The sequence below is a fragment of the Rana temporaria genome, chromosome 4 (assembly GCF_905171775.1).
Source record: "Rana temporaria chromosome 4, aRanTem1.1, whole genome shotgun sequence".
Taxonomy (NCBI): Eukaryota; Metazoa; Chordata; class Amphibia; order Anura; family Ranidae; genus Rana; species Rana temporaria.
The window spans coordinates 26,740,914-26,766,406 of record NC_053492.1 but is presented as its reverse complement, the minus strand read 5'-3'; the positions used below and the strand labels follow the sequence as shown (position 1 = coordinate 26,766,406).

The 25,493-nt window shown below is 45.2% G+C and overlaps 1 protein-coding gene across 1 annotated transcript in view; it reads right to left on the bottom strand.

Annotated features, from left to right (window-relative positions):
- Positions 1 to 25,493, bottom strand: part of LOC120936049 (L-gulonolactone oxidase-like) — a 176,829-nt gene that overhangs the window by 96,535 nt on the left and 54,801 nt on the right. Inside the window, exons 5-6 of the mRNA XM_040348147.1 lie at positions 22,969 to 23,059; positions 13,428 to 13,613 (exon numbers count right to left, since the gene is read on the bottom strand). Of these exons, the coding sequence (XP_040204081.1) occupies positions 13,428 to 13,613; positions 22,969 to 23,059 (277 nt within the window). The remainder of the gene's footprint in view (positions 1 to 13,427; positions 13,614 to 22,968; positions 23,060 to 25,493) is intronic.

Sequence of the window (25,493 nt, the reverse complement as noted above, 5' to 3'; positions counted from 1 at the left end):
ATGAGGAAGAGGAGGAGGAGGAGGATTGTATCAGCAGCATGGAGGTGGAGCCTAGCACTCAGCATCAACAGCAACAGTCTTCAAGGGATCATTTACAGTCCCAAGGAACACGTGGACTTTTACGTGGCTGGGATGAGGTGGCTGAGGATCCTGTCGTCCTCAGTGACCCAGAGGACTGTGCCCCGAATGCCTCTGCAAACCTACGCTGCATGGCCTCCCTGATTCTGCAAAGCCTGCGTAAGGATCCTCGTGTACGTGCTATCAAGGAGAGGGATCATTACTGGCTGGCAACTCTCCTTGATCCACGTTACAAGAGTAAGGTAACGGATCTTATGTTGCCATCGCAGAGGGAGCAGAAGATGAAACTACTGCGGGAGGCCTTGCAGAAGGGTCTGTGCAATGCGTTCCCAGAACCGGGGGGATTACCAAAACCTGGCCCTGGACAACGTCTTGCTGAGGCTTCGGTGAGTCAGAGAAGGAGCGGTGGAGAAGGTGGCCGTCTGACCGATGCGTTCAGACAATTTTTTAGTCCGCAGCCCCAAGGTCTGACCGGTTCCAGCAACCATCGCCAGCATCTGGTTTACATGGTCCGGGAATACCTAGCGGCAAGATCCGACTTGGACACCTTCCCCACGGAAAATCCTCTGGCTTACTGGGTCTTGAGGATGGATCACTGGCCAGAGCTTGCACAGTACGCAATTGAGCTACTGGCTTGCCCTGCATCCAGTGTTCTTTCAGAACGTACATTCAGTGCTGCTGGAGGCTTTGTGACCGATCACAGGGTACGCCTCTCCACCGACTCTGTTGATCGACTGACCTTCATCAAAATGAATCAGGCTTGGATCAACACCGGCTACCAAGCACCTGATGCTGATGTTACTGAATAAGAATTTTGTGTTGAAATATCAGATCCCTTTGAGACTGCTGATGCTGAGTGACTGTCCTGTTGTGCTGCTGATGGAATATCCTTCTCCTCCTCACTTTTCATGCTGTTAGCTAGTAAGAAATTTTGTTTTTCTGTGCTCCGCCACCAGTGCCTAAGGCCTAATTTTTGTGCCCCTGTGTAACAGGGGCGTCTAATAACAATTTTTGATGCAATACTTTGCAAGTGGCCTAAGGCCTAATTTTTCTGCCCCTGTTTAACAGGGGCGCCTAATAACAATTTTTGATGCAATACTTTGCACGTGGCCTAAGGCCTAATTTTTGTGCCCCTGTGTAACAGGGGCGTCTAATAACAATTTTTGATGCAATACTTTGCACGTGGCCTAAGGCCTAATTTTTGTGCCCCTGTGTAACAGGGGCGTCTAATAACAATTTTTGATGCAATACTTTGCACGTGGCCTAAGGCCTAATTTTTGTGCCCCTGTGTAACAGGGGCGTCTAATAACAATTTTTGATGCAATACTTTGCACGTGGCCTAAGGCCTAATTTTTGTGCCCCTGTGTAACAGGGGCGTCTAATAACAATTTTTTATGCAATACTTTGCACGTGGCCTAAGGCCTAATTTTTGTGCCCCTGTGTAACAGGGGCGCCTAATAACAATTTTTGATGCAATACTTTGCACGTGGCTCCTTGTTGCGCTCCAATTACAGATATTGGGAGGGGTTGCAGTGTTATGTTGCGCCTACGGACACATTTTTATGCCCCTGTGTAACAGGGGCACCTAATAACAATTTTTGATGCAATACTTTGCACGTGGCTCCTTGTTGCGCTCCAATTACAGATATTGGGAGGGGTTGCAGTGTTATGTTGCGCCTATGGACACATTTTTATGCCCCTGTGTAACAGGGGCACCTAATAACAATTTTTGATGCAATACTTTGCACGTGGCTCTTTGTTGCGCTACAATTACAGTATGTTTGAGGGGTGCCCTTTTTTCTACAATTTTGCTTTCCCAAAAAGATAATGCCACCCCCCCACCACCCCTAAAATAATCGAGATATTGTTCCCACACAGCACGTGCGCAACCAGTATTAAATTACTTTGTTCTTATAATAATTTAATGTTGTGCAGGGACATTTCTAAACATGTGCCACTACTAGAGACACACAGCAGGTGTGATATTTGAAGGAATTTTTCATTTATTTTTTTTCACTTTAAACATCATTAAAATCGCTGCTCCGCAAAAACGTCCGTTTTTAAAATATTTTTTTCGATTGATACATGTTCCCTGGGGCAAGACCCGGGTTCTGAAAGACGTTTACCAACATTAAATTGAATATTGGTCTTTAAAATGATCGTTTTTGAATTCGAACGTTCGAGTCCCATAGACTTCAATGGGGTTCTAAATGTTCGCGCGAACCCGCGGTCTGTTCGAACGTTCTGATGCGAACCGAACCCGGGTATGTTCGGCTCATCCCTAATTGCAGCCTTGGTGTCTGGAGAGAAACTTAGGGCTTGGTGACACAAGTGATAATTTATAGGCATCTCAGATGAGAAAGAGGTACAATTGTTTAGCACAAAGTATCTAGCTAAAATAACCAACCTCTGCCACATGCCCAGTTAAATGAATTAGTACACGGAAAATAATTGGTTGCACCCACAAGTATTTCTTTCACTACTACACTTTCTTTCTGCTTGCTTTTCAAAAAAATCAATATAGGTTAGTTGAAGGGTTTAATGGAGAAGAAGTCTTGTGGTTAAAGGAAATGTGTTATAGAGGTCTATGCATGAGACTATTAGGATGGCCAACTGAAGAGGAAAGGGGAACACAGGGATCTGGGTCTAAAGAGGGACATTTGCTCCGATCGAGGAACCGTTGGGAGCCATGCATACTATAAGTAAACTAAAGGGTGTTTTCTAGACAGCATTTCAGATTTGGATTTTCTCACACAGTAGAATCCTCCCAGGATTTCTCAGTTCTTTGTGCAGTTGGGAAGTTTGTTAAGCAGGAAAGAGAGTTCGGAGATAATGTGTTCTTATCGGGATAATCAGGAGTACAGAAGAAATGGGATTAACCTTTTGTCAGGCTTCAAGCTCCGCTGATTAGATTGAGATGCCTCGTCTTTTCATCATGCTCTTTGTTGATGATCAGCCTTGACAATCACAGGGAAATGGTGATGCCCAGAACTGTCTCCCGTCTCCCGGAGTCTGTCCTTTCTTCTGCTGTGCATCATGAAGGACAGGAATTTGATTTACACAATCGAAAACTTTTTAAAGTGACTGTAAAGTCTTGTTTTTTTTGTCTTCACCACTTGCCCCCCGCCACGAGCTCCGTGACCGTGCCCGCAGGACCTGCGGACTCAATGTCTGCCGCTGTCCTGTGATCGTGTCACGGAGCTGCAGAAAAGGGGAGATGTCTATGTAAACAAGGCACTTCCCTGTTCTGCCTAGTGACAGGACACTGATCTACCGCTCCCTGTCATCCGAGTCCAGATGTAGTAGGAAAGAAGAGAAAATCTCTCATCTTCTGGTTTATTTTAAGGGGGACCTAATCCTGAACCCAAGCCTGGACCAAAGCCCAAACCTGAGCCTGAACCTAAATCCAGATCCAAGCCAACCCAAAGCCTGAACCTAAGCCTAGACCAAAGCCTGAATCCAAGCTTGAACATAAGCCCAAACCAAAGACCGAGTGCAGATGGAGTAGGAAAGAAATGAAAATCTCTACTCTTCTGGTTTATGTTAATGAGGACCTAATCCTGTACCCAAGCCTGGACCAAAGCCCAAACCCGAGCCTGAACCTAAATCCAGATCCAAGCCAACCCAAATCCTGAACCTAAGACTAGACCAAAGCCTGAATCAAAGCTTGAAAATAAGCCCAAACTAAAGCCAGTGTCAGGTCACCTGAGGCCAGGTGACAGATGCACACTGTTGGGTCAGGAGAGCACCGCTATGATAGTGGACCCTACGGCTGACTGCTGCGGTTGGAACCCTGGGTGGTGCAGGAAGGCAGGTGCACTGGGGCGCCAAGACGGATCCCACAGGGAGCTAGAACATGAGATTCCCCAGGGTGCGGAGTCTAAGAGCCAGCAAGTGTTCGCTAGAGCCTCTAGTGGTGAGGATGGACTTTGCTGCAGCTGACTCCAGGTCGCGGCCCCTAGGGTCTCCCAGCTCACGCTCACGGTAGCCTATAGGAGGATAAACAAAAGGTTGGGGCGACAAGCAGACAAGGATAAATGGTGAACAAGCCAAAGGTCAAGGGTCACAAGCTGGCAGGGATAGTCGAGAACGCGTCAGGGTCACAAGCAAGCGGGGATGGTCGGGAACATGCCAAGATCGGTAACAGAGACAGACGTAGAGCACACGGCAAGCAGGAAACAGGAAACCAAACACACAATATTGCAAGGCAGGCTTGGCGGACACGGTGTTAAATAGTGGTTCCTGTTGAGGCCACACTGAGGGAAGATTACTTAACCATGCAGGTGTGAGAGTACAAGCCCTAAGGCTTTAAGGCTGATACACAGACAAGGTAAGAGACAGACAGGTCATGAAAGTACTAAACCTGGATCCAAGCCAACCCAAAGCCTGGACCTAAACCTAGACCAAAGCCCGAACCCAAGCCTAAACCTAAGCCCAAACCAAAGTCAGAACCTAAGCCTGAACCCAAACTCAGACCAAAGCTAGAACCAGGGATGGACTGGCCATTGGGACTACAGGGAGTTTCCCGGTGGGCCGATGGCTCAGTGGGCTGGCTTCAGTGACAGCAGACAGCCTCCCCCCTCCGCTCCTCAGGGGGGGCAATAAAGGAGCATGGGGGTGGGGACAGACAGCTGACTCAACAGCTATGGCCTGGGAGTTTCTCACTTCTGCCTAATCTTGTCCCATAAGGGGCAGCACTGAACTGATTCTTTGCCCTGGTGAAATAATGTCTAGCTTCCCCACTGGTACTGCCTATAAGAGTACCAGTACCAGTCATTCTACTCTAATAAAGTAGAGTGGCTAGTGAAGGGGGAGAGGGGGCTTGGGTGGCCGGGGTGCGGGAGTTGTCCGGCCGCCATGGGAGAGACCTGTCAAAGTGGGCCAGTCTGGATGAAGTCCAGGGCCACATTTTTGTCCCAGTCCAGCCCTGGCTAGAACCCATGCCCCTCAATAGTGAGAAGCATGAAAGAAACCTGGAGCAGCTTTTTCTACAGCAACTGCATTTCAGCCATCCCAAGACTGTTAGCATAGCTTTATGTTATAATGTTAGTTTATTTTGACTTTGACTTTAGTATTCGGGACCGCGCTCAGGGCACAGCAATATTTTTTGTAATAATTTAATTGGAATTTATGACACCTACTTCTCCTAAAAACATGAAAAAAAAAAAACTGTGAGAAAAGCTGTCGGGAAGATTCAGCTGCACAAACATTCGTATTAATGCGAAATGTACGTGGGCACTGGGCAGATCTGCAGGGAATTAATTAGGGATGTGAGTTTCTGACCTTGGGAAAGGCTACGAGCGTTCTCTGCCCAGATCCGAGGCTGTAATCTTACTGAAATGACTTTCACTTAAATACCACTGCCAAGAGCTTCGACTTTAATCTTCGGATAAATCAGAGCAACAGGTCCCTCCTGCGTCCAGTCTCAGGCACTGATAAAGTAAACAACTGCATCTGCGGCGGGCGTGCGCAATCGGTTTACCAAGGCCTGTAAGCTGATTGGCTGGGCTGTCAGTCTACGCCGATGCATCTGGGTCCATTTAAATGATCACAGTGCTTTGATGCATTTTAGGATGTTTTGGTACATTGGCAGCCAACAATTTTCAATGGTCTGCCGTAATGCAATTCATAGTAACAGCCCAATGATGGGTTGCCAATGTACCAAGATGTCCTGAAAATCGGATTTGTCATACAATTTAAAATTCTAAACATTGCCGTGTGTAGCTGTAATTCAGCGGGGCAGGGGTTAGACCTTTTCATTCTCTGCAGCATGCTGCCTATGCCTTTTTGACTTCCGCTGGGGAGCTATTTTATCTATGTTTGTCAGCTCCATCTAGTGGCCACAAAGCAGTATTTTTCTGAAATACTTTAATGAAGGAAGTACCACATTATGGCCAGTAGATGGAGCTAACCATCGTAGCAAATAAAGGAATTAGGCAATTTACGGGCACTGGGGAATATTTACATTACTTAGTGAATCAAGCACTTGCCCGTAAAACTTGCGGCGGCGTAACGTAAATGAGATACGTTACGCCGCCGCAGAGATGCGGCGATCTACGAGAATCTGCCCCTTAGTTGCTTGCTCCAGAGAGAAAAGAATAGGAACACCAGTGGCCGGGTGCCCTAGGCGGCTACCTACTTTGCCTAGTGGTAGCACCGACCCTGGTAACAGCTGTGCTTTAAAAAGTGATTTTTATTATCTTTTTCTAATTAAACCCCCTATTTGCATATTGCCTGAAACATAACATTTTCTGCCATTTATTGAAGTATATGATTGTAATGTTATTTTTATTTTTGATATTTCTTTGAATAATTATCTATTTTTATTTTATTTCATATTATACAGTATTTATATATATATATTTATTATTATTATTATTACAGGTACTTATATAGCGCTGTTAGTTCAGTTTTTACATTTGCTGTATATATTGTACTGTACAGTCATATCATTTTATTTATTTCGTTTTTTTCATATCAGGGTTTAATCTGAATCTTATGCAGCTGGGTGGGATTTTTCTTATAGCTTTAGAGCGCGGAAACGTTTATTTTTTGTAAAGTCGCATCACCTAAACTAGCGCCACCAGGAAATTTAAAGCTACAGACCAGGATTGCCTTGCAGGATCTTTTTAGCCCAGGATTGCCTTGCAGGATCCTTTTTAGCCCAGGATTGCTTTGCAGGATCCTTTTAGCCCAGGATTGCCTTGCAGGATCCCTTTTAGCCCAGGATTGCCTTGCAGGATCCTTTTAGCCCAGGATTGCCTTGCAGGATCCTTTTTAGCCCAGGATTGCCTTGCAGGATCCTTTTAGCCCAGGATTGCCTTGCAGGATCCTTTTTAGCCCAGGATTGCCTTGCAGGATCCTTTTAGCCCAGGATTGCCTTGCAGGATCCTTTTTAGCCCAGGATTGCCTTGCAGGATCCTTTTAGCCCAGGATTGCCTTGCAGGATCCTTTTTAGCCCAGGATTGCCTTGCAGGATCCTTTTTAGCCCAGGATTGCCTTGCAGGATCCTTTTAGCCCAGGATTGCCTTGCAGGATCCTTTTTAGCCCAGGATTGCCTTGCAGGATCCTTTTTAGCCCAGGATTGCCTTGCAGGATCCTTTTAGCCCAGGATTGCCTTGCACAGACATACAGTGGAATAGAACCCAAGAGAGTCAACAGCTCCGCTGTGAGAACCTACGCGGGTTCAAGGTGGAAGACGCAGAGAAGCCCAAGAGTATAGAAATGAATTACTTTTCCATTTGTGGCTTCAGTGGTGCGTGAGGCAATAAAGATGGAGTCGATTTTTAAAATTAGGACCCCCTGACATTGCCTAATTCAGCCCAATCTATCACCTCGCCCCGAAGCCGCCCCCGTTGGGGTCTGATGTTTAGTCAGCAAAGGGACTACTGTGTATTCACCGCAATTCCAGAATGTGTATTTCCTTCTAATATCCAGCGCCTCACTCCCCCCCCCCCCCCACGCTCCAATTTAATCCCCGGGAGCTGCAGGGAGATGAGCGGCTCCCCATTCCAGGGTCATAGGTCAGCTGCACTGCGAGTGTCACGCCTCAATCCGCATCTGTAATATATTCCAATGACGTCTCTGTTCTGCTTTTACCTTTTTCCCATCTACGTGTAAAAGGGATGCCATTATTTAAATATATATATATTTTTTTGTTGTGTTATATATTTTTTATATATTTATAAATATATATATATATATATATATATATATATATATATATATATATATATAGCGCCTAGTTACTTCCAAGTACCGGTACTATTGAAATTTAGAGGGCGATCAGAGTACTAATGACTCTGATCCAAGCCCACTCAGGCAGGAGTGGTACGGAAAGTGATACGTATGGGAGCAGGACTGTTCCAAATACTACACCTGAATGTGCTGTTCTTCTTCTTCTAAACTCTATCCCTTTCATCACCAGTCCATTGTTTTTACCCGGCTGGGTAATAAAGAGCACAGAAAAGACACTTGGATGGGCAAGTGCAGTATTCTCAAAGCACTTGCTCCGTAAGTTACGGCGGCGTAGCGTAAATAGGCCGGCGTAAGCCGGACTAATTCAAATGTGGAACAGGGGGGCGTGTTTTATGTAAATCACTCGTGACCCGACGTGATTGACGTTTTTCACGAACGGCGCATGCGCCGTCCGTGGACATATCCCAGTGTGCATTGCTACAAAGTACGCCGCAAGGATGTTTTGGTTTCGACGTGAACGTAAATTACGTCCAGCCCCATTCACGGACGACTTACGCAAATGACGCAAAATTTTCAAATTTCATCGTGGGAACGCCGGCCATACTTAACATTGGTACGCCGCATGTACGCCTCATATAGCAGGGGTAACTTTACGCCGGGAAAAGCCTGACGTAAACGGCGTATCTGTACTGCGTCGGCCGGGCGTACGTTCGTGAATTCGCATATCTAGCTGATTTACATATTTCTAGGCGTAAATCAGCGTACACACCCCTAGCGGCCAGCGTAAATATGCAGTTAAGATTCAACGGCGTAAGAGACTTACGTCGGTCAGATCTTAGGGAGATCTATGCGTAACTGATTCTAAGAATCAGGCGCATAGATACGACGGCTCAGACTCAGAGATACGACGGCATATCTGGAGATACGCCGTCGTATCTCCTTTGAGAATCTGGGCCTAAGTATTTAGTGGCTGTGCGTGTTGCGCCTCATTTAAAGTCCGAGGACAAACTTTATTCTATAATAAACTAGAACTAAAAATTCTATACATGGTGACTATTAATCTGTTTATTGGAAATCAGAAGATGGAAATTGTATGAAGTGAACACAATCTGGATTTTTTTTCGCCTCGAGGGACGGAGGGGAACGCGCAACTGGGGACGGCCATATCATTACAAAGGGGTTATCAGGTCAGCACAGGGGTGGAGGGAAGGAGATGGAAAACTTGAATGATGGAGCCTGTAGGTTAATGCGGGGTGGACCTCGGCTGATATGACATGTAGATTGGATTGGGGGGGAAGAGAGCGCGTCAAAGAGGAAAGCGTGGGAGACAACAAGACACCTAATAATAAAGATACACTGTATCCAGATTTCTACCTGTGAAATGCATACTGTATATAATACAATAGAGAGTCTTCACTCTGCAAAATTCAAGACATTTCGACAAATTTTATTATTTTTATGATGCAGGCAATAATTAAAGCTGTCTTTATAAAAAAAAAAATGCAAAGCTGTTTGTCTATTGAAACTGCATGTTCTGTGCGAAAGGGAAAAAAATCGAATGTTTTCAGACTATATTCCCTGCAGTTCGAATGTGCGAATGCCAAAAATACCACATTGTGACCACTAGAAGGCACTGACTGTCGCAGACAGTGGGTATGGCTCCTCGTCGCCATCTAGTGGCCATAATGCTTTTTTTTATGCACATCTATAGGAAAAAAAAAAAAAAAAACATGCCCATAGCTGTTTGTCTATCGAAATTGCATGTTCTGTGCAAATAGGGCAACATTGAATGTTCTCAGGCTAGATTCCCCTCCAGATCGAATGTGTAAATGCGGAAAATACCACATTATGGCTGCTTGATGGAACTGACTGTCATATATATTTGGTTTGGCCAGGGATCGACAAATCCCGGGCGCCAGGTCGCCATGACGACTAGAAATAGTGTCCTGGCGACTTGGCTTGGAAGGTGGGCAAAAAAAAAAAAAAAAGTTTTTTTTTTTTTTTTTTGTGAGCTGGATCCATCTGGTGGTGAGCCGTTGGTATTACAAGTTATTACCACCAGATGTGAGCTGGCGCCATCTGGTGGTGGCCGTTGGTATTACAAGTTAAGCATTACAAGTTAAACAGCAATTCTAATGTAATTTTTCACTATTTTCACTGCCATCTTCTTCCCTCTAATTAGAACCCCCAAACATTATATATATTTTTTATCCTAACACCCTAGAGAATAAAATGGCGATCGTTGCAATACTTTCTGTCACGCCGTATTTGCGCAGCGGTCTTACAATCGCACTTTTTTGGGAAAAAATTACACTTTTTTTAATTAAAAAATAAGACAACAGTAAAGTTATCCCCATTTTTTTTAATATTATGAAAGATAATGTTACGCCGAGTAAATTCATACCCAACATGTCACGCTTCAAAATTGCGTTTGAACACTGTTTACATATGCGGGCGCTGCTCACGTATGTGTTCGCTTCTGCAATAAAAAAAATTGCTTAGCTGTTTGTCTATCAAAACTGCACATTCTGTGTGAAAGGGGTAAAATCGAATGTTCTCAGGCTATATTTAAACACTGATCGAATGTGTGAATTTCAGAAATTGAAACATTATGGCCACCAGATGGCACTGACTGTCGCAGATATTAGGTATGGCTCCTCAGCGCCGTCTAGTGGCCATAATGCTGTATTTTGCGCAATCACACATCTATACAAATAATTTATATAGCTGTTTATCTATCAAAACTGCACATTCTGTGTGAAAGGGGCAAAATCGAATGTTCTCAGACAATATTCAAACACTGATCGAATTTGTGAATTCAGAAATTGCCACATTTTTGGCTGTAATTTCTCTAATAGCGTAATCCCTATGATAATTAGCTCCACCTTGTAGCCAAAATGGGATATATTTTCTCATTTTGAGGCCAGGTGGCGCTGACTGTCACAGACTCCTCAGCGCCCCATCTAGTGGCCATAATGCTGTATTCTCTACAGTCGCACATCAATAAAAAAATAAATGTGCATAGCTGTTTGCACATTCTGCGTGAAAGGGGCAAAATCGAATGTACTATATTCCCTGCAGATCGAATATGTGAATGTGGAAAATATCACATTAAGGCCACTAGATGCCACTCATCATCATAGGTAATACGTATGCCCCTCAGCTCCATCTAGTGGCCATAGTGCACATTTATTTAAAAAATGTGCATGTTCTGTGTGTGAAAGGAACAAAAGCGAATATTCTCTGCAGATCGAATATGTGAATGCAGGAAATATCACATTATGGCCACTAGATGGCACAGACTGTCATGGCTAATAAGTATGACCCTCAGCACCATCTACTGGCCATAATGCAGATCTATTAAAAAAAAAATGTGCATCTTCTGTGTGTGAAAGGGACAACAGCGAATGTTCTCAGACTATATTCCCTGCAGATCGAATATGTGAATGCAGAAAATATCACATATGGTAACTAGATGCCACTCACTGTCACAGGTAATAAGTATGCTCCTCAGCTCCATCTAGTGGCCATAATGTAGTATTTTCTACAGTCACACATTTAATCTGCAGAGAATATAGCCTGAGAACATTTGATTATGCTTTATTCACACGCAACTAATTTACTTATATTTTTAATGGATAAACGGCTACGTTTTTTTTTATTTTTTTAATAAATACGCCCCCTTATGCTTTGTGCACTTCTTCCAGAGCTGTGCAGTAATCCAGTGTGAAACTTTCCTGTAATAAATGTGTATATATAAATAGATAAAACATTCGTTGGACAAATGTCACAGGCATGCTGCATTAATTTTTGTCTGTAATTTCTCTATTAGAGTAATCCCTATGATAATTAGCTCCACCTAGTGGCCAAAATGTGATATATTTTTTCATTGAGGTATTTCAGACAACTATACCACATTTTGACCACTAGATGGAGCTGAACATTTTAAGGATTGCTCAATTAGGAAAACTAGAGTCACATATCCTTCAGCCTGCCCTAATGTGAGTGAGACAATCGTCCAACCAATGTTTTCATACCAACAGTCCAAATCAAAACCATTACACTTTTTCTTTAGAAGACTGCCTTGGGAACTTTGCTGCCTTCGACATTTACATGGAACCAGGCAGAGTCATAGCAATGGACTTCCAGAGCACATACAGTTCTCTTGTCCATCCACCTTCTCCACCATGTGGTCTTGAGTCAGGAGCCTCCATCCACCTTCTCCACCATGTGGTCTTTAGTCAGGAGCCTCCATCCACCTTCTCCACCATGTGGTCTTGAGTCAGGAGCCTCCATCCACCTTCTCCACCATGTGGTCTTGAGTCAGGAGCCTCCATCCAACTTCTCCACCATGTGGTCTTGAGTCAGGAGCCTCCATCCACCTTCTCCTCCATGTGGTCTTGAGTCAGGAGCCTCCATTCACCTTCTCCACCATGTGGTCTTGAGTCAGGAGCCTCCATCCACCATGTGGTCTTGAGTCAGGAGCCTCCATCCACCTTCTCCACCATGTGGTCTTGAGTCAGGAGCCTCCATCCACCTTCTCCACCATGTCGTCTTGAGTCAGGAGCCTCCATCCACCTTCTCCACATGTCGTCTTGAGTCAGGAGCCTCCATCCACCTTCTCCACCATGTGGTCTTGAGTCAGGAGCCTCCATCCACTTTCTCCACCGTGTGGTCTTGAGTCAAGAGCCTCCATCCACCTTCTCCACCATGTGGTCTTGAGTCAGGAGCCTCCATCCACCTTCTCCACCATGTGGTCTTGAGTCAGGAGCCTCTATCCACCTTCTCCACCATGTGGTCTTGAGACAGGAGCCTCCATCCACCTTCTCCACCATGTGGTCTTGAGTCAGGAGCCTCCACCCACCTTTTCCACCATGTGGTCTTGAGTCAGGAGCCTCTATCCACCTTCTCCACCATGTGGTCTTGAGTCAGGAGCCTCTATCCACCTTCTCCACCATGTGTTCTTGAGTCAGGAGCCTCCATCCACCTTCTCCACCATGTGGTCTTGAGTCAGGAGCCTCCATCCACTTTCTCCACCATGTGGTCTTGAGTCAGGGGCCTCCATCCACTTTCTCCACTGTGTGGTCTTGAGTCAGGAGCCTCCATCCACCTTCTCCACCATGTGGTCTTGAGTCAGGAGCCTCCATCCACCTTCTCCACCATGTGGTCTTGAGTTAGGAGCCTCCATCCACCTTCTCCACCATGTGGTCTTGAGTCAGGAGCCTCCATCTACCTTCTCCACCATGTGGTCTTGAGTCAGGAGCCTCCATCCACCTTCTCCACCATGTGGTCTTGAGTCAGGAGCCTCCATCCACCTTCTCCACCATGTGGTCTTGAGTCAAGAGCCTCCATCCACCTTCTCCACCATGTGGTCTTGAGTCAGGAGCCTCCATCCACCTTCTCCACCATGTGGTCTTGAGTCAAGAGCCTCCATCCACCGCCATCATGGATCAGATGTTGGGAACCTGCTGCTTACCTACCATATATCTGAAGGCCAGTCGAATTCTGACCAGTTACCTAGTATCTGGTGAATGTTTTTTGATTTTTTTTTTTATATATATACATTTTTGCACCTTTTTTTAGTTTACTGTACATAAAAGGACCAGTTGGTTACTTTGGTGTTATAAGATCTGCAATGCTTTCAACAATACCTCTTGTAACGTGGAAGAGAACTGGATCTCCTGTAGGCGGAAGGCGGGTCTACACTGCAGTGTGACGGTGAGAATGACCCCCAAGGAGCCCAGGTGAAGGCGGGCCGCCTGAAAGATTTCGGGATTCGAAGACTCGGAACAGTCCAGAATTTCACCAGATGCCGTCATCATCGTCAGCGATAACACCTGCAAAAGAAGGATGAAGGGTCAGCCTCATTAACATAATTATGCCATATCTTTGCTCATGTTCCTTTAGAAGTCTCCATAGCCCCAGGGTACCCCCGAAGTCTAGGTGCTCCAATCTGCAAAGCTTCAGTACTTTCTGGTACTCTACTGATGAAGGTCTCACCCTTTCCACCACCCACCACTCTCTATTTTCCCATCACTTTGAATGATATGTTCATTGGCCAATAGGGAGACACAAGAGATTGTAGAGGGCGGGCCAACTGGTGACTCTACTACAAACTGTTGAAGGTCTGCAAACTTCAGCACTTTTTTGGTAGACTAGTGATAAAGGTCTCGCTCTTTCCACCACCCACAACTCTCTATTGGCTCATTACTTTTACTCATTACATTGGCCAATAGGGAGACACAAGAGATTGTTGAGGACGGGTCAGCTGGTGGCTCTACTACAAACTGTTGAAGCTCTGTAAACTTCAGCCCTATCTGGTACAATTAAGAAGGCCCACCCCTTTCCTCCACCCACCACTCCCTGTTGACCCATGAATTTGATTGGTAACTTTATTGGTCAATAGGGAGACAAGAGAGGGTGGGCCAGCGTTAGAAATCACCAGGAAGTGTTGAAGCTCTGCAAACTTCAGCCCTTTCTGGTGATGAAGGCCCATCCCTTTCCATCACCCACAACTCCCTTTTGGCCAATCAATTTGATGGGTGTTGTCAATGGCCAATAGGGAGACAGAAGAGACAGGATGGGGTAGGCTAGCTTGTGACACTACCAGGAAGTGTCAAAGTTCTGCAAACATCAGCACTTTCTGATACGCTAGTGATGAAGGCCCATCCCTTTCCACCACCCATCACTTCCTGTAGGCCCATCAATTTGATTTGTATCTTTATTGTCCATTAGGAAGACATGCAAAAAACGACAAGGATATGGACAGCCGCACTCCAGTAACTTGAAAAAGACGTGCCCTTTATTGGGTACAGGAAAAAATACACTACAGGTATCAGCACACAGTGGGATAAACAGCTGACGCGTTTCGCATTGAGTGTCAATGCTTAATCATAGGAAGACACATGAGACAGGAGGCAGACCAGCTTGTAACGCTATGAAGCTCTGCAAACTTTAGCACTTTCTGGTAGGCTAGTGATGAAGGTCGATCCCTTTCCAACCACCCACCACTTTCTATTGACCCATCAATTTGATTGCTATCTTTATTTGGCCAATAAGGGAGACATGTGAGATTGGGGGGGAGGGGCCAGCTTTTAAGGCTACAAAAAAGTGTTAAAGCTCTGCAAATCTCAGCACTTTCTGGTAGGCTAGCGATGAAGACCCATCCCTTTTCTCCATCCACCACTTCCTATTGACCCATCAATTTGATGGGTGTTGTCAATGGCCAATAGGGAGACAGAAGAGACAGGAGGGGGCAGGCTAGCTTGTGACACTACCAGGAAGTGTCAAAGTTCTGCAAACATCAGCACTTTCTGATACGCTAGTGATGAAGGCCCATCCCTTTCCACCACCCATCACTTCCTGTAGGCCCATCAATTTGATTTGTATCTTTATTGTCCATTAGGAAGACATGCAAAAAACGACAAGGATATGGACAGCCGCACTCCAGTAACTTGAAAAAGACGTGCCCTTTATTGGGTACAGGAAAAAATACACTACAGGTATCAGCACACAGTGGGATAAACAGCTGACGCGTTTCGCATTGAGTGTCAATGCTTAATCATAGGAAGACACATGAGACAGGAGGCAGACCAGCTTGTAACGCTATGAAGCTCTGCAAACTTTAGCACTTTCTGGTAGGCTAGTGATGAAGGTCGATCCCTTTCCAACCACCCACCACTTTCTATTGACCCATCAATTTGATTGCTATCTTTATTTGGCCAATAAGGGAGACGTGTGAGATTGGGGGGGAGGGGCCAGCTTTTAAGGCTACAAAAAAGTGTTAAAGCTCTGCAAATCTCAGCACTTTCTGGTAGGCTAGCGATGAAGACCCATCCCTTTTCTCCATCCACCACTTCCTATTGACCCATCATTTTGATGGGTGTTGTCAATGGCCAATAGGGAGACAGAAGAGACAGGAGGGGGCAGGCTAGCTTGTGACACTACCAGGAAGTGTCAAAGTTCTGCAAACTTCAGCACTTTCTGATAGGCTAGTGTTTAAGGCCCATCCCTTTCCACCACCCACCACTTCCTGTAGGCCTATCAATTTGAATTGTATCTTTATTGGCCATTAGGAAGACATGTGAGACAGGAGGGGGACACACAATAGGGGGACAAACAAGATAGGAGAGCAGACCAGGAAGTGGCGGAGCTCTGCAAACTTTACTACTTTCTGGTAGACTAGTGATGATTTTTTTTTTCTTATGGGGCCAAGAGTGTCTAGTAAGAATGGTCACATTTCTTGATTAGTAAATATGAGTATTGATTAAGAATGCCCAACACATTTCGGGGGAAAGGCCTACTACTTCTTCAAGGCTTAAAATGTATTAAATGAGTGAGAGCAGTCAACACATTTCGGGGGAAAGGCCTACTACTTCTTCAAGGCTTAAAATGTATGAAATTATTAAAAGGAGTCAACACATTTCGGGGGAAAGGCCTACCACTTCTTCAAGGCTTAAAATGTATTAAATGAGTGAGAGCAGTCAACACATTTCGGTGGAAAGGCCTACCACTTCTTCAAGGCTTAAAATGTATGAAATTATTAAGAGCAGTCAACACATTTCGGGGGAAAGCCTACCACTTCTTCAAGGCTTAAAATGTATGAAATTATTAAGAGCAGTCAACACATTTCGGGGGAAAGGCCTACCACTTCTTCAAGGCTTAAAATGTATGTAATTATTAAAAGGAGTCAACACATTTCGGGGGAAAGGCCTACCACTTCTTCAAGGCTTAAAATGTATTAAATGAGTGAGAGCAGTCAACACATTTCGGGGGAAAGGCCTACTACTTCTTCAAAAATATTGTCAGATGGCGCAAGGGAAGGTAAGTAACAGACAGCAATGACTCATGGGTCTAAATACTTCTTCAAGGCTTAAAATGTATGAAATTATTAAGAGCAGTCAACACATTTCGGGGGAAAGCCTACCACTTCTTCAAGGCTTAAAATGTATGAAATTATTAAGAGCAGTCAACACATTTCGGGGGAAAGGCCTACCACTTCTTCAAGGCTTAAAATGTATGTAATTATTAAAAGGAGTCAACACATTTCGGGGGAAAGGCCTACCACTTCTTCAAGGCTTAAAATGTATTAAATGAGTGAGAGCAGTCAACACATTTCGGGGGAAAGGCCTACTACTTCTTCAAAAATATTGTCAGATGGCGCAAGGGAAGGTAAGTAACAGACAGCAATGACTCATGGGTCTAAATACTTCTTCAAGGCTTAAAATGTATGAAATTATTAAGAGCAGTCAACACATTTCGGGGGAAAGGCCTACCACTTCTTCAAGGCTTAAAATGTATGAAATTATTAAAAGGAGTCAACACAGTTCGGGGGGAAAGCCTACCACTTCTTCAAGGCTTAAAATGTATTAAATGAGTGAGAGCAGCCAACACATTTCGGGGGAAAGGCCTACTACTTCTTCAAGGCTTAAAATGTATGAAATTATTTAAAGGAGTCAACACATTTCGGGGGAAAGCTTACCACTTCTTAAAGGCTTAAAATGTATGAAATTATTAAGAGCAGTCAACACATTTCGGGGGGAAAGCCTACCACTTCTTCAAGGCTTAAAATGTATGAAATTATTAAGAGCAGCCAACACATTTCGGGGGAAAGGATTACCACTTCTTCAGGGCATAAAATGTATTAAATTAGTGAGAACAGCCAACAGATTTCGGGGGGAAAGCCTACCACTTCTTCAAGGCTTAACATATATGAAATGATTAAGAGCAGCCAACACATTTCGGGAGAAAGGTCTATCACTTCTTCAAGGCTTAACATGTATGAAATGAGTGAGAGCAGCCAACAGATTTCGGAGGGAAAGCCTACCACTTCTTCAAGGCTTAACATATATGAAATGATTAAGAGCAGCCAACACATTTCGGGAGAAAGGTCTATCACTTCTTCAAAGCTTAAAATGTATGAAATGAGTGAGAGCAGCCAACAGATTTGGGGGGAAAAGCCTACCACTTATTCAAGGCTTAAAATGTATTAAATGAGTGAGAGCAGCCAACACATTTCGGGGGAAAGGCCTACCACTTCTTCAAGGTTTAACATATATGAAATGAGTGAGAGCAGCCAACACATTTTGGGGGGAAAGCCTACCACTTCTTCAAGGCTTTAAATGTATTAAATGAGTGAGAGCAGCCAACAGATTTCGGAGGGAAAGCCTACTACTTCTTCAAGGCTTAAAATGTATGAAATTATTAAGAGCAGTCAACACATTTCGGGGGAAAGCCTATCACTTCTTCAAAGCTTAAAATGTATGAAATGAGTGAGAGCAGCCAACAGAATTGTGGGGAAAAGCCTACCACTTCTTCAAGGCTTAAAATGTATTAAATGAGTGAGAGCAGCCAACACATTTCGGGGGAAAGGCCTACTACTTCTTCAAGGCTTAAAATGTATGAAATTATTGAAAGGAGTCAACACATTTCGGGGGAAAGGCCTACCACTTCTTCAAGGCTTAAAATGTATGAAATTATTAAAAGGAGTCAACACATTTCGGGGGGAAAGCCTACCACTTCTTCAAGGCTTAAAATGTATGAAATGAGTGAGAGCAGTCAACACATTTCGGGGGAAAGGCCTACTACTTCTTCAAGGCTTAAAATGTATGAAATTATTAAAAGGAGTCAACACATTTCGGGGGGAAAGGCCTACCACTTCTTTAAGGCTTTAAATGTATTAAATGATGGGAGAGCAGCCAACCAATTTGGGGGGGGGGGGGAAGCCTACCACTTCTTCAAGGCTTAACAAGTATGAAATGATTAAGAGAAGTCAACACATTTCAGGGGAAAGGCCTACCACTTCTTCAGAGCATAAAATGTATTAAATTAGTAAGAGCAGCCAACAGATTTCGGGGGGAAAGCCTACCACTTCTTCAAGGTTTAAAATGTATGAAATGATTAAGAGCAGCCAACACATTTCAGGGGAAAGGCCTACCACTTCTTCAGGGCTTAAAATGTATGAAATGCACTTTGACTGGAAGAAATTTATTAGGTGGCCCATTCTGGGGTTAAAAATAATTGAGGTGTCCTTGTGTATCTTCATGGAGATAGGGACCTCATCAGTCTGCTACTTCTCCTTTCACTGTCCAGTCACAGGGCGGGGAAGGAGACCAGTGATCTGCAGCAGAGGAAAAATCAGGTCTCCGGCTCCTGCCAAACAGAGCTGTGCTGTGTGGCAGAGCTGTGTAAATTTTAGGATTGGATGGACAGAAATGCAACTCCTTTGGCAGGTAAAGCAACTCCCCCTATAGGCATTTCATCTGTGATTTTAGTCATTATTCTGGAGCTCAGCTTTAAAATCAAAGCACGGGAGCCTCATCTAGGATTAGAAGTCAAGCAACGTGAAGGGACGAAAGCTGCGGCCGGAATCTATAAAACGCTCAGCAACACCGCCACTAGAGATTCAATCAGCAGGCCTAATTTCCTCTCCTCCTGCAGAAAACAGGCCGGGGCGGACATAAACTGCCGCGGCATTGAACAAAGCGAGGGGGAGGAACTTTAACAGCACGATAATCATCCGAGTCTATTACACCGCACGGCGCGCTCAATAAAACGCAGAATAAAAATGACTACGGACGTGCGATGGAGAGCGGGAATTGTCGCTGTAAATAATCCGGGGGAAAGTTTTGGGAGATGAAAGACGGCAACAAAACACATCGCTTTAATTTACCCGAATTTATTGCTCGCGGGAAAAAACGCTTACAGACACAATGGAAGTTTGGCCTGTTGATAAAGGTAGCAACGATTTGGGCACAGAGGGACGAGAAATATGAGGCCGACAGAAGCCCAGTTGGTGAGTGAGCACAGTAAGGTTAAACTATATTGTCAAAAGTATTGGGACACCTTCCTTTTCACACGCACATGAACTTTAATGGCATCCCAGTCTTAGTCCGTAGGGTTCAATATTGAGTCTCTAGCAGTGGGGGGCGCAAACGAAAAAAAAAATTGCAGCCTCACTGTGCCCATTAAATGCAGCCACTGTGCCCATCAAATGCAGCCACTGGGCCCATCAAATGCAGCCACTGGGCCCATCAATTGTCACCACTGTGCCATGCCATCAAACGCAGCCACTGTGCCATGCCATCAAACGCAGCCACTGTGCCATCAATTGTCACCACTGTGCCATGCCATAAAATGCAGTCACTGTGCCATGCCATCAAACACAGCCACTGTGCCATCAATTGTCACCACTGTGCCATGCCATCAAACGCAGCCACTGTGCCATGCCATCAAACGCAGCCACTGTGCCATCAATTGTCACCACTGTGCCATGCCATAAAATGCAGTCACTGTGCCATGCCATCAAACGCAGCCACTGTGCCATCAATTGTCACCACTGTGCCATGCCATCAAACGCAGCCACTGTGTCATCAATTGTCACCACTGTGCCATGCCATAAAAAAAACACAGTCACTGTGCCATGCCATCAAACACAGCCACTGTGCCATCAATTGTCACCACTGTGCCATGCCATCAAACGCAGCCACTGTGCCATCAATTGTCACCACTGTGCCATGCCATCAAACGCAGCCACTGTGCCATGCCATCAAACGCAGCCACTGTGCCATCAATTGTCACCACTGTGCCATGCCATAAAATGCAGTCACTGTGCCATGCCATCAAACACAGCCGCTGTGCCATCAATTGTCACCACTGTGCCATGCCATCAAACGCAGCCACTGTGCCATCAATTGTCACCACTGTGCCATGCCATTAAACGCAGCCACTGTGCCATCAATTGTTACCACTGTGCCATGCCATCAAACGCAGCCACTGTGCCATGCCATCAAACACAGCCGCTGTGCCATCAATTGTCACCACTGTGCCATGCCATCAAACGCAGCCACTGTGTCATGCCATCAAACGCAGCCACTGTGCCAATTGTCGCCACTGTGCCCTTTAATTGTCGCCACTGTGCCCATTGTCGCCACTGTGCCCATTGTCGCCACTGTGCCCATTGTCGCCACTGTGCCCTGTATAATGCCCCTCCCCCCGCCCGACACTTATCTTTCTGGAGGTCAGCCATCCTCCTTCCACGTCCCTCGATGTCTTCTCCCACCCTCGATGACGCTTCAGCCAATCAGGTTACCGGTAACCAGAACCGGTAAACCTGATTGGCTGAGACGCATGTCAGTCTTATCTAAGGAACGCACCACCCGTACGTCCCTTAGATAAGTTTCCGGGAGCCGCTGGCTCTGATAGGCACTTCCGCACAGCCAACCAGCTGCCGTTATTCAGGTGGCCGGCGCTCACTGTCCGGCCATCTGAATAGTGGGCGACAGCGGCCGGCAACAATAACATAGATTCATGCAATGCATGAATCTATGTTATTGTAATCAGTGGTGGTGCGAGAGCCAGAGGGGGCGGCGCTCCGGCGCCCTCTATAGACGCACCGCCACTGGTCTTTAGATAACAGAAATTAATGTCTCTTGCTGCTTGTGCACATTTTTTTAAGCTGGTATGATGCTTATTTCATAACAACATTGATCCATGAACCAATGTCAAGTTCCTCCAACCCAAACTCACTCATCCATGTCTTTATGGACCTTGCTTTGTGCACTGGTCCAAATCATTTGGTGGAGGGGGATTATGGTGTGGGGGTTGTTTTTCAGGGGTTGGACTTGGCCTCTTAGTTCCAGTGAAGTGACCGTCTGTCCATGTTCACCCGATCCGCAGACATATGGAAACATTTTCCTCCGTCTGCAGAATCGGAGCATAGTGGACACAGATGAGGTCGGGTGTCAGCAGGTCTTCATCCGCTGACACCCGCTATCCCATAGGGATACATGCATGTCCGTATTTCATCCAAAAACGGATGGATGAAATATGGACATACGGTCCTCTGGTGTGAAAGCGCCCTAAGACTGGGACGCCATTAAAGATCATGTGCGTGTAAAGGCAGGTGTCCCAATACTTTTGACAATATAGTGTAGGTTCATACTTTTTCTCTGGGGTGCATTGTATTACCATATGCTCCTTTTTTTTCATCATGCGTCACCATGAAAGTCCTCTCCTGTGTGGAAACAAATTACTCCCAATTTCCTGCAAACGTGCATCTCCACAATATAACCCTTCGAAGCTGCAGCAGCTATCATGCGACTGCCCTCATTTCTCATCTGAATGACTTGTGCTTGATCTGTAGGGCTGGCATCAGTGGGGTAGATTCAGAAAGCAATTGCGTCTGCGTAACCATAGTTACGCAGCGCAATTGCTTAGTTGCGCCGGCGTATTGACTGCTCCTGATTCAGAGAGCTTTATACGCCGACTGCAGCCTAAGATATGACTGGCATAAGGCTCTTATGCCGTCATATCGTAGGCTGCATTCTTACGCTGGCCGCTAGGTGGCGTTCCCGTAGTGGTCAGCGTAGAGTATGCAAATTGCATACTAACGCCGATTCACAACTGTACGCGCGCCCTGCGTACGCAGTTTACGTCGTTTACATTCGTCGGGTTCCGCGTAAGGCTGCTCCTGCTATTAGCAGGGGCAGCCAATGCTGAGTATACCCGTCGTTCCCGCGTCGCGATGTTTGAAAATTACATTGTTTGCGTAAGTGAATCATGAATGGCGCTGGACGCCATTTACGTCCACGTTGAAGCAAATGACGTCCTTGCGACGTCATTTGCCGCAATGCACGTCGGGAAAGTTTCCCGACGGAGCATGCGCACTACGTTTGGCGCCGGAACGCCCCTAATTTAAATGATCCACGTCCCTTACGGGATCATTTAAATTATGCGCCCTTACGCCGGGCATTTTCAAGGAGCGCCCGCGCAAATTACGTAGCTACTGCTTCATGAATGAAGCGTAGCGCACGTAATTTACGGAGGCGCAGCGTTAAAACGGTACGCTGCGCCTCCGTAAGAGGGCGCAAAAGGTACCTGAATCTACCCCAGTCACTGTACTGCTTTTTCTTTTGCGTTCATGTGAAAGAACACATCCCTAGCATCCCTTTAGACGTGCATGCTTCTGATTAGCTGTGCAATCTGCTGATCAAGCAACTGATCAGAAGATTGCACAGCTAAAGTCTGCAGCAACCAGAGGCCAGAAGGGAATCACATTTAAAGGGATGCAAGAAATCTGTTCTTTCATATAAAAAAAAAGAGAGGTTTATAGGAGCCTGCTACCTCCTCTAACCAAAATTAGAATAACGGCATACTGTTGTAATTGTGACAATTAATGAATATTTTTCATACCTGAGTAGACAGTATGCCGTGATTGATTCCAGTATTGTGAGTCCCCGTTCCAATAACGCCGGCAGCCGCCACCTCCGACACCGCTCCAATGCTGCAAGACAGTGACACCATATCATCAGGGCAGGAAGTGAAGGGACACATTAATAAAACAATCTTTGTTGGGCCCCCAATGGCTTTTAATGTTGCTCTTTTTGTTTCCAAATTTTCTCTCCATAAGGCTAAATTGTCGTTGGGACAGGAAGGGAGAAAAAAGCTCCTAGAAACAGCTGGCAATGGACGCTGTGAAGACCCATTCACTGCCATTACACCCAACCATACATTTGTCAGGACCTGGATCACCCGCTGGTGGCAGTGTGGTTCCGAGAGGAGAAAGTTGTAGTTCCGGTGTCCACCAGCAGGTGTCTCCCAGCAGCCAGGGCTCCCCCTAATGCTGGCTGCTGGGAGGGTATTTAGTGCCTCCTTCCTACATCAGTATTTTTTCTTGCTAGCCAGATAGATACTGCTTGCTATTGATCCTGAGCCTGCTCTTGCCTTGTCCCTATACCCTGTACCCTGCTGCCTTGTACCTGCTCCTTTTGTTTCTGATCCCAGTCTTGGTTCCCCATTCCTGACTTTTCTTTGCACCTCCAACATTGTCCTGTTAATCTGTGTTCCTTAGACATGTGCACTGCCAAAAAATGTGTTTGTTTAACCACTTAAGACCCGGACCAAAATGCAGCTAAAGGACCTTGCCCCTTTTTGCGATTCGGCACTGCGTCGCTTTAACTGACAATTGCACAGACGTGCGACGTGGCTCCCAAACAAAATTGGCTTTCTTTCTTTTCCCACAAATAGAGCTTTCTTTTGGTGGTATTTGATCACCTCTTGCGGATTTTATTTTTTGCGCTATAAACAAAAATAGAGTGACAATTTTGAAAAAAAATGCAATATTTTTTACTTTTTGCTATAATAAATATCCCCCAAAAATATATATAAAAAAACATTTTTTCCTCAGTTTAGGCCGATACGTATTCTTCTACCTATTTTTGGTTGGTTTGCGCAAAATTTATAGCGTTTACAAAATAGGGGATAGTTTTATTGCATTTTTATAAAAAAAAAAATGTTTTACTACTAATGGCGGCGATCAGCGATTTTTTCCGTGACTGCGACATTATGGCGGACACTTTGGACAATTTTGACACATTTTTGGGACCATTGTCATTTTCACAGCAAAAAATGCATTTAAAATGCATTGTTAATTGTGAAAATGACAATTGCAGTTTGGGAGTAAACCACAGGGGGCACTGTAGGGGTTATGTGTGACCTGAAGTGTGTTTACAACTGTAGGGGGGTGTGGCTGTAGGTGTGACGTCATCGATTGTGTCCCCCTATAAAAGGGATCATTCGATCGATGATGGAGCCACAGTGAAGCACGGGGAAGCTGTGTTTACACACAGCTGTCCCCGTTCTTCAGCTCTGGGGACTGATCGGGTCCCGCGGTCCCGGTCACGGAGCTTCCGTGACCCACGGCTGGACAATAGCACAGCACAGCACGTACCTGTACATGTGCCCAGCAGTGCCATTCTGCTGACGTATATGTGCAGGAGGCGGTCCTTAAGTGGTTAAGTTTCATTTGTTTTTTGTTTTCGGGTCATTCGTTATGATTAAAATTAGTTATTTTGAATTTACGTAAATTTTGAAATTCAAACATTCGAAAATTCCGAAATTCTGAAAATTTCCAAAATCAGAAAATTCGGAAATTCGAAAGTTACAAAATCTGAAAATTAAAAAATCCAAAATTAAGATAGGAAATCCGAAAATTTGAAAGAATGAAAATCCGTAAATTTGAAAATCTGAAATAATAACTAACTAATAATAACTAACTATTAAATTATAGGTATTGGAATTTCCTTTCAGATTTGTCTGTTAGTGAACGTAATGAATGCAAATTTATCCGAAGTTACAAATTAATCGAAATCAATGGAACGTAATAAATTACTCTATATACTCGAGTATAAGCCGACCCGAATATAAGCCCAGCCGAAAACGTATTGACTCGAGTATAAGCTTAGGGCAGGGATCCTCAAGCTACGGCCCTCCAGCTGTTGTAGAACTACACATCCCATGAGGCCTTGTAACACACTGACATTCACAGACATGACTAGGCATGATGGGAATTGTAGTTCCTGAACAACTGGAGGGCCGTAGTTTGAAGACCCGTGGCCTAGGGTGTCCATCTGCATGCATCACTGTGCCTCACTGTGTCCATGTGCATGCCTCACTGTGCCTCACTGTGCCCATGCCTCACTGTGTCCATGACTAGACTGACGATTAACATAGGAGTCTATGGAAGGACTGCCCGGCTTTGAAAAATCGGTGCTCCCAGCCGTAGGTCCCCCACACTTTGCACACTTGTAGAGGAGAAATGGGGCTACATGTGTGCCAAGGTCCGGGTCCAGGGGACCTATGACTGGCCGGTACCAGGTCCCCAAAGTCCCCGGAGAATTTACCATTTAACATGGGAGTCTATGAAAGGGGTGGCCGGC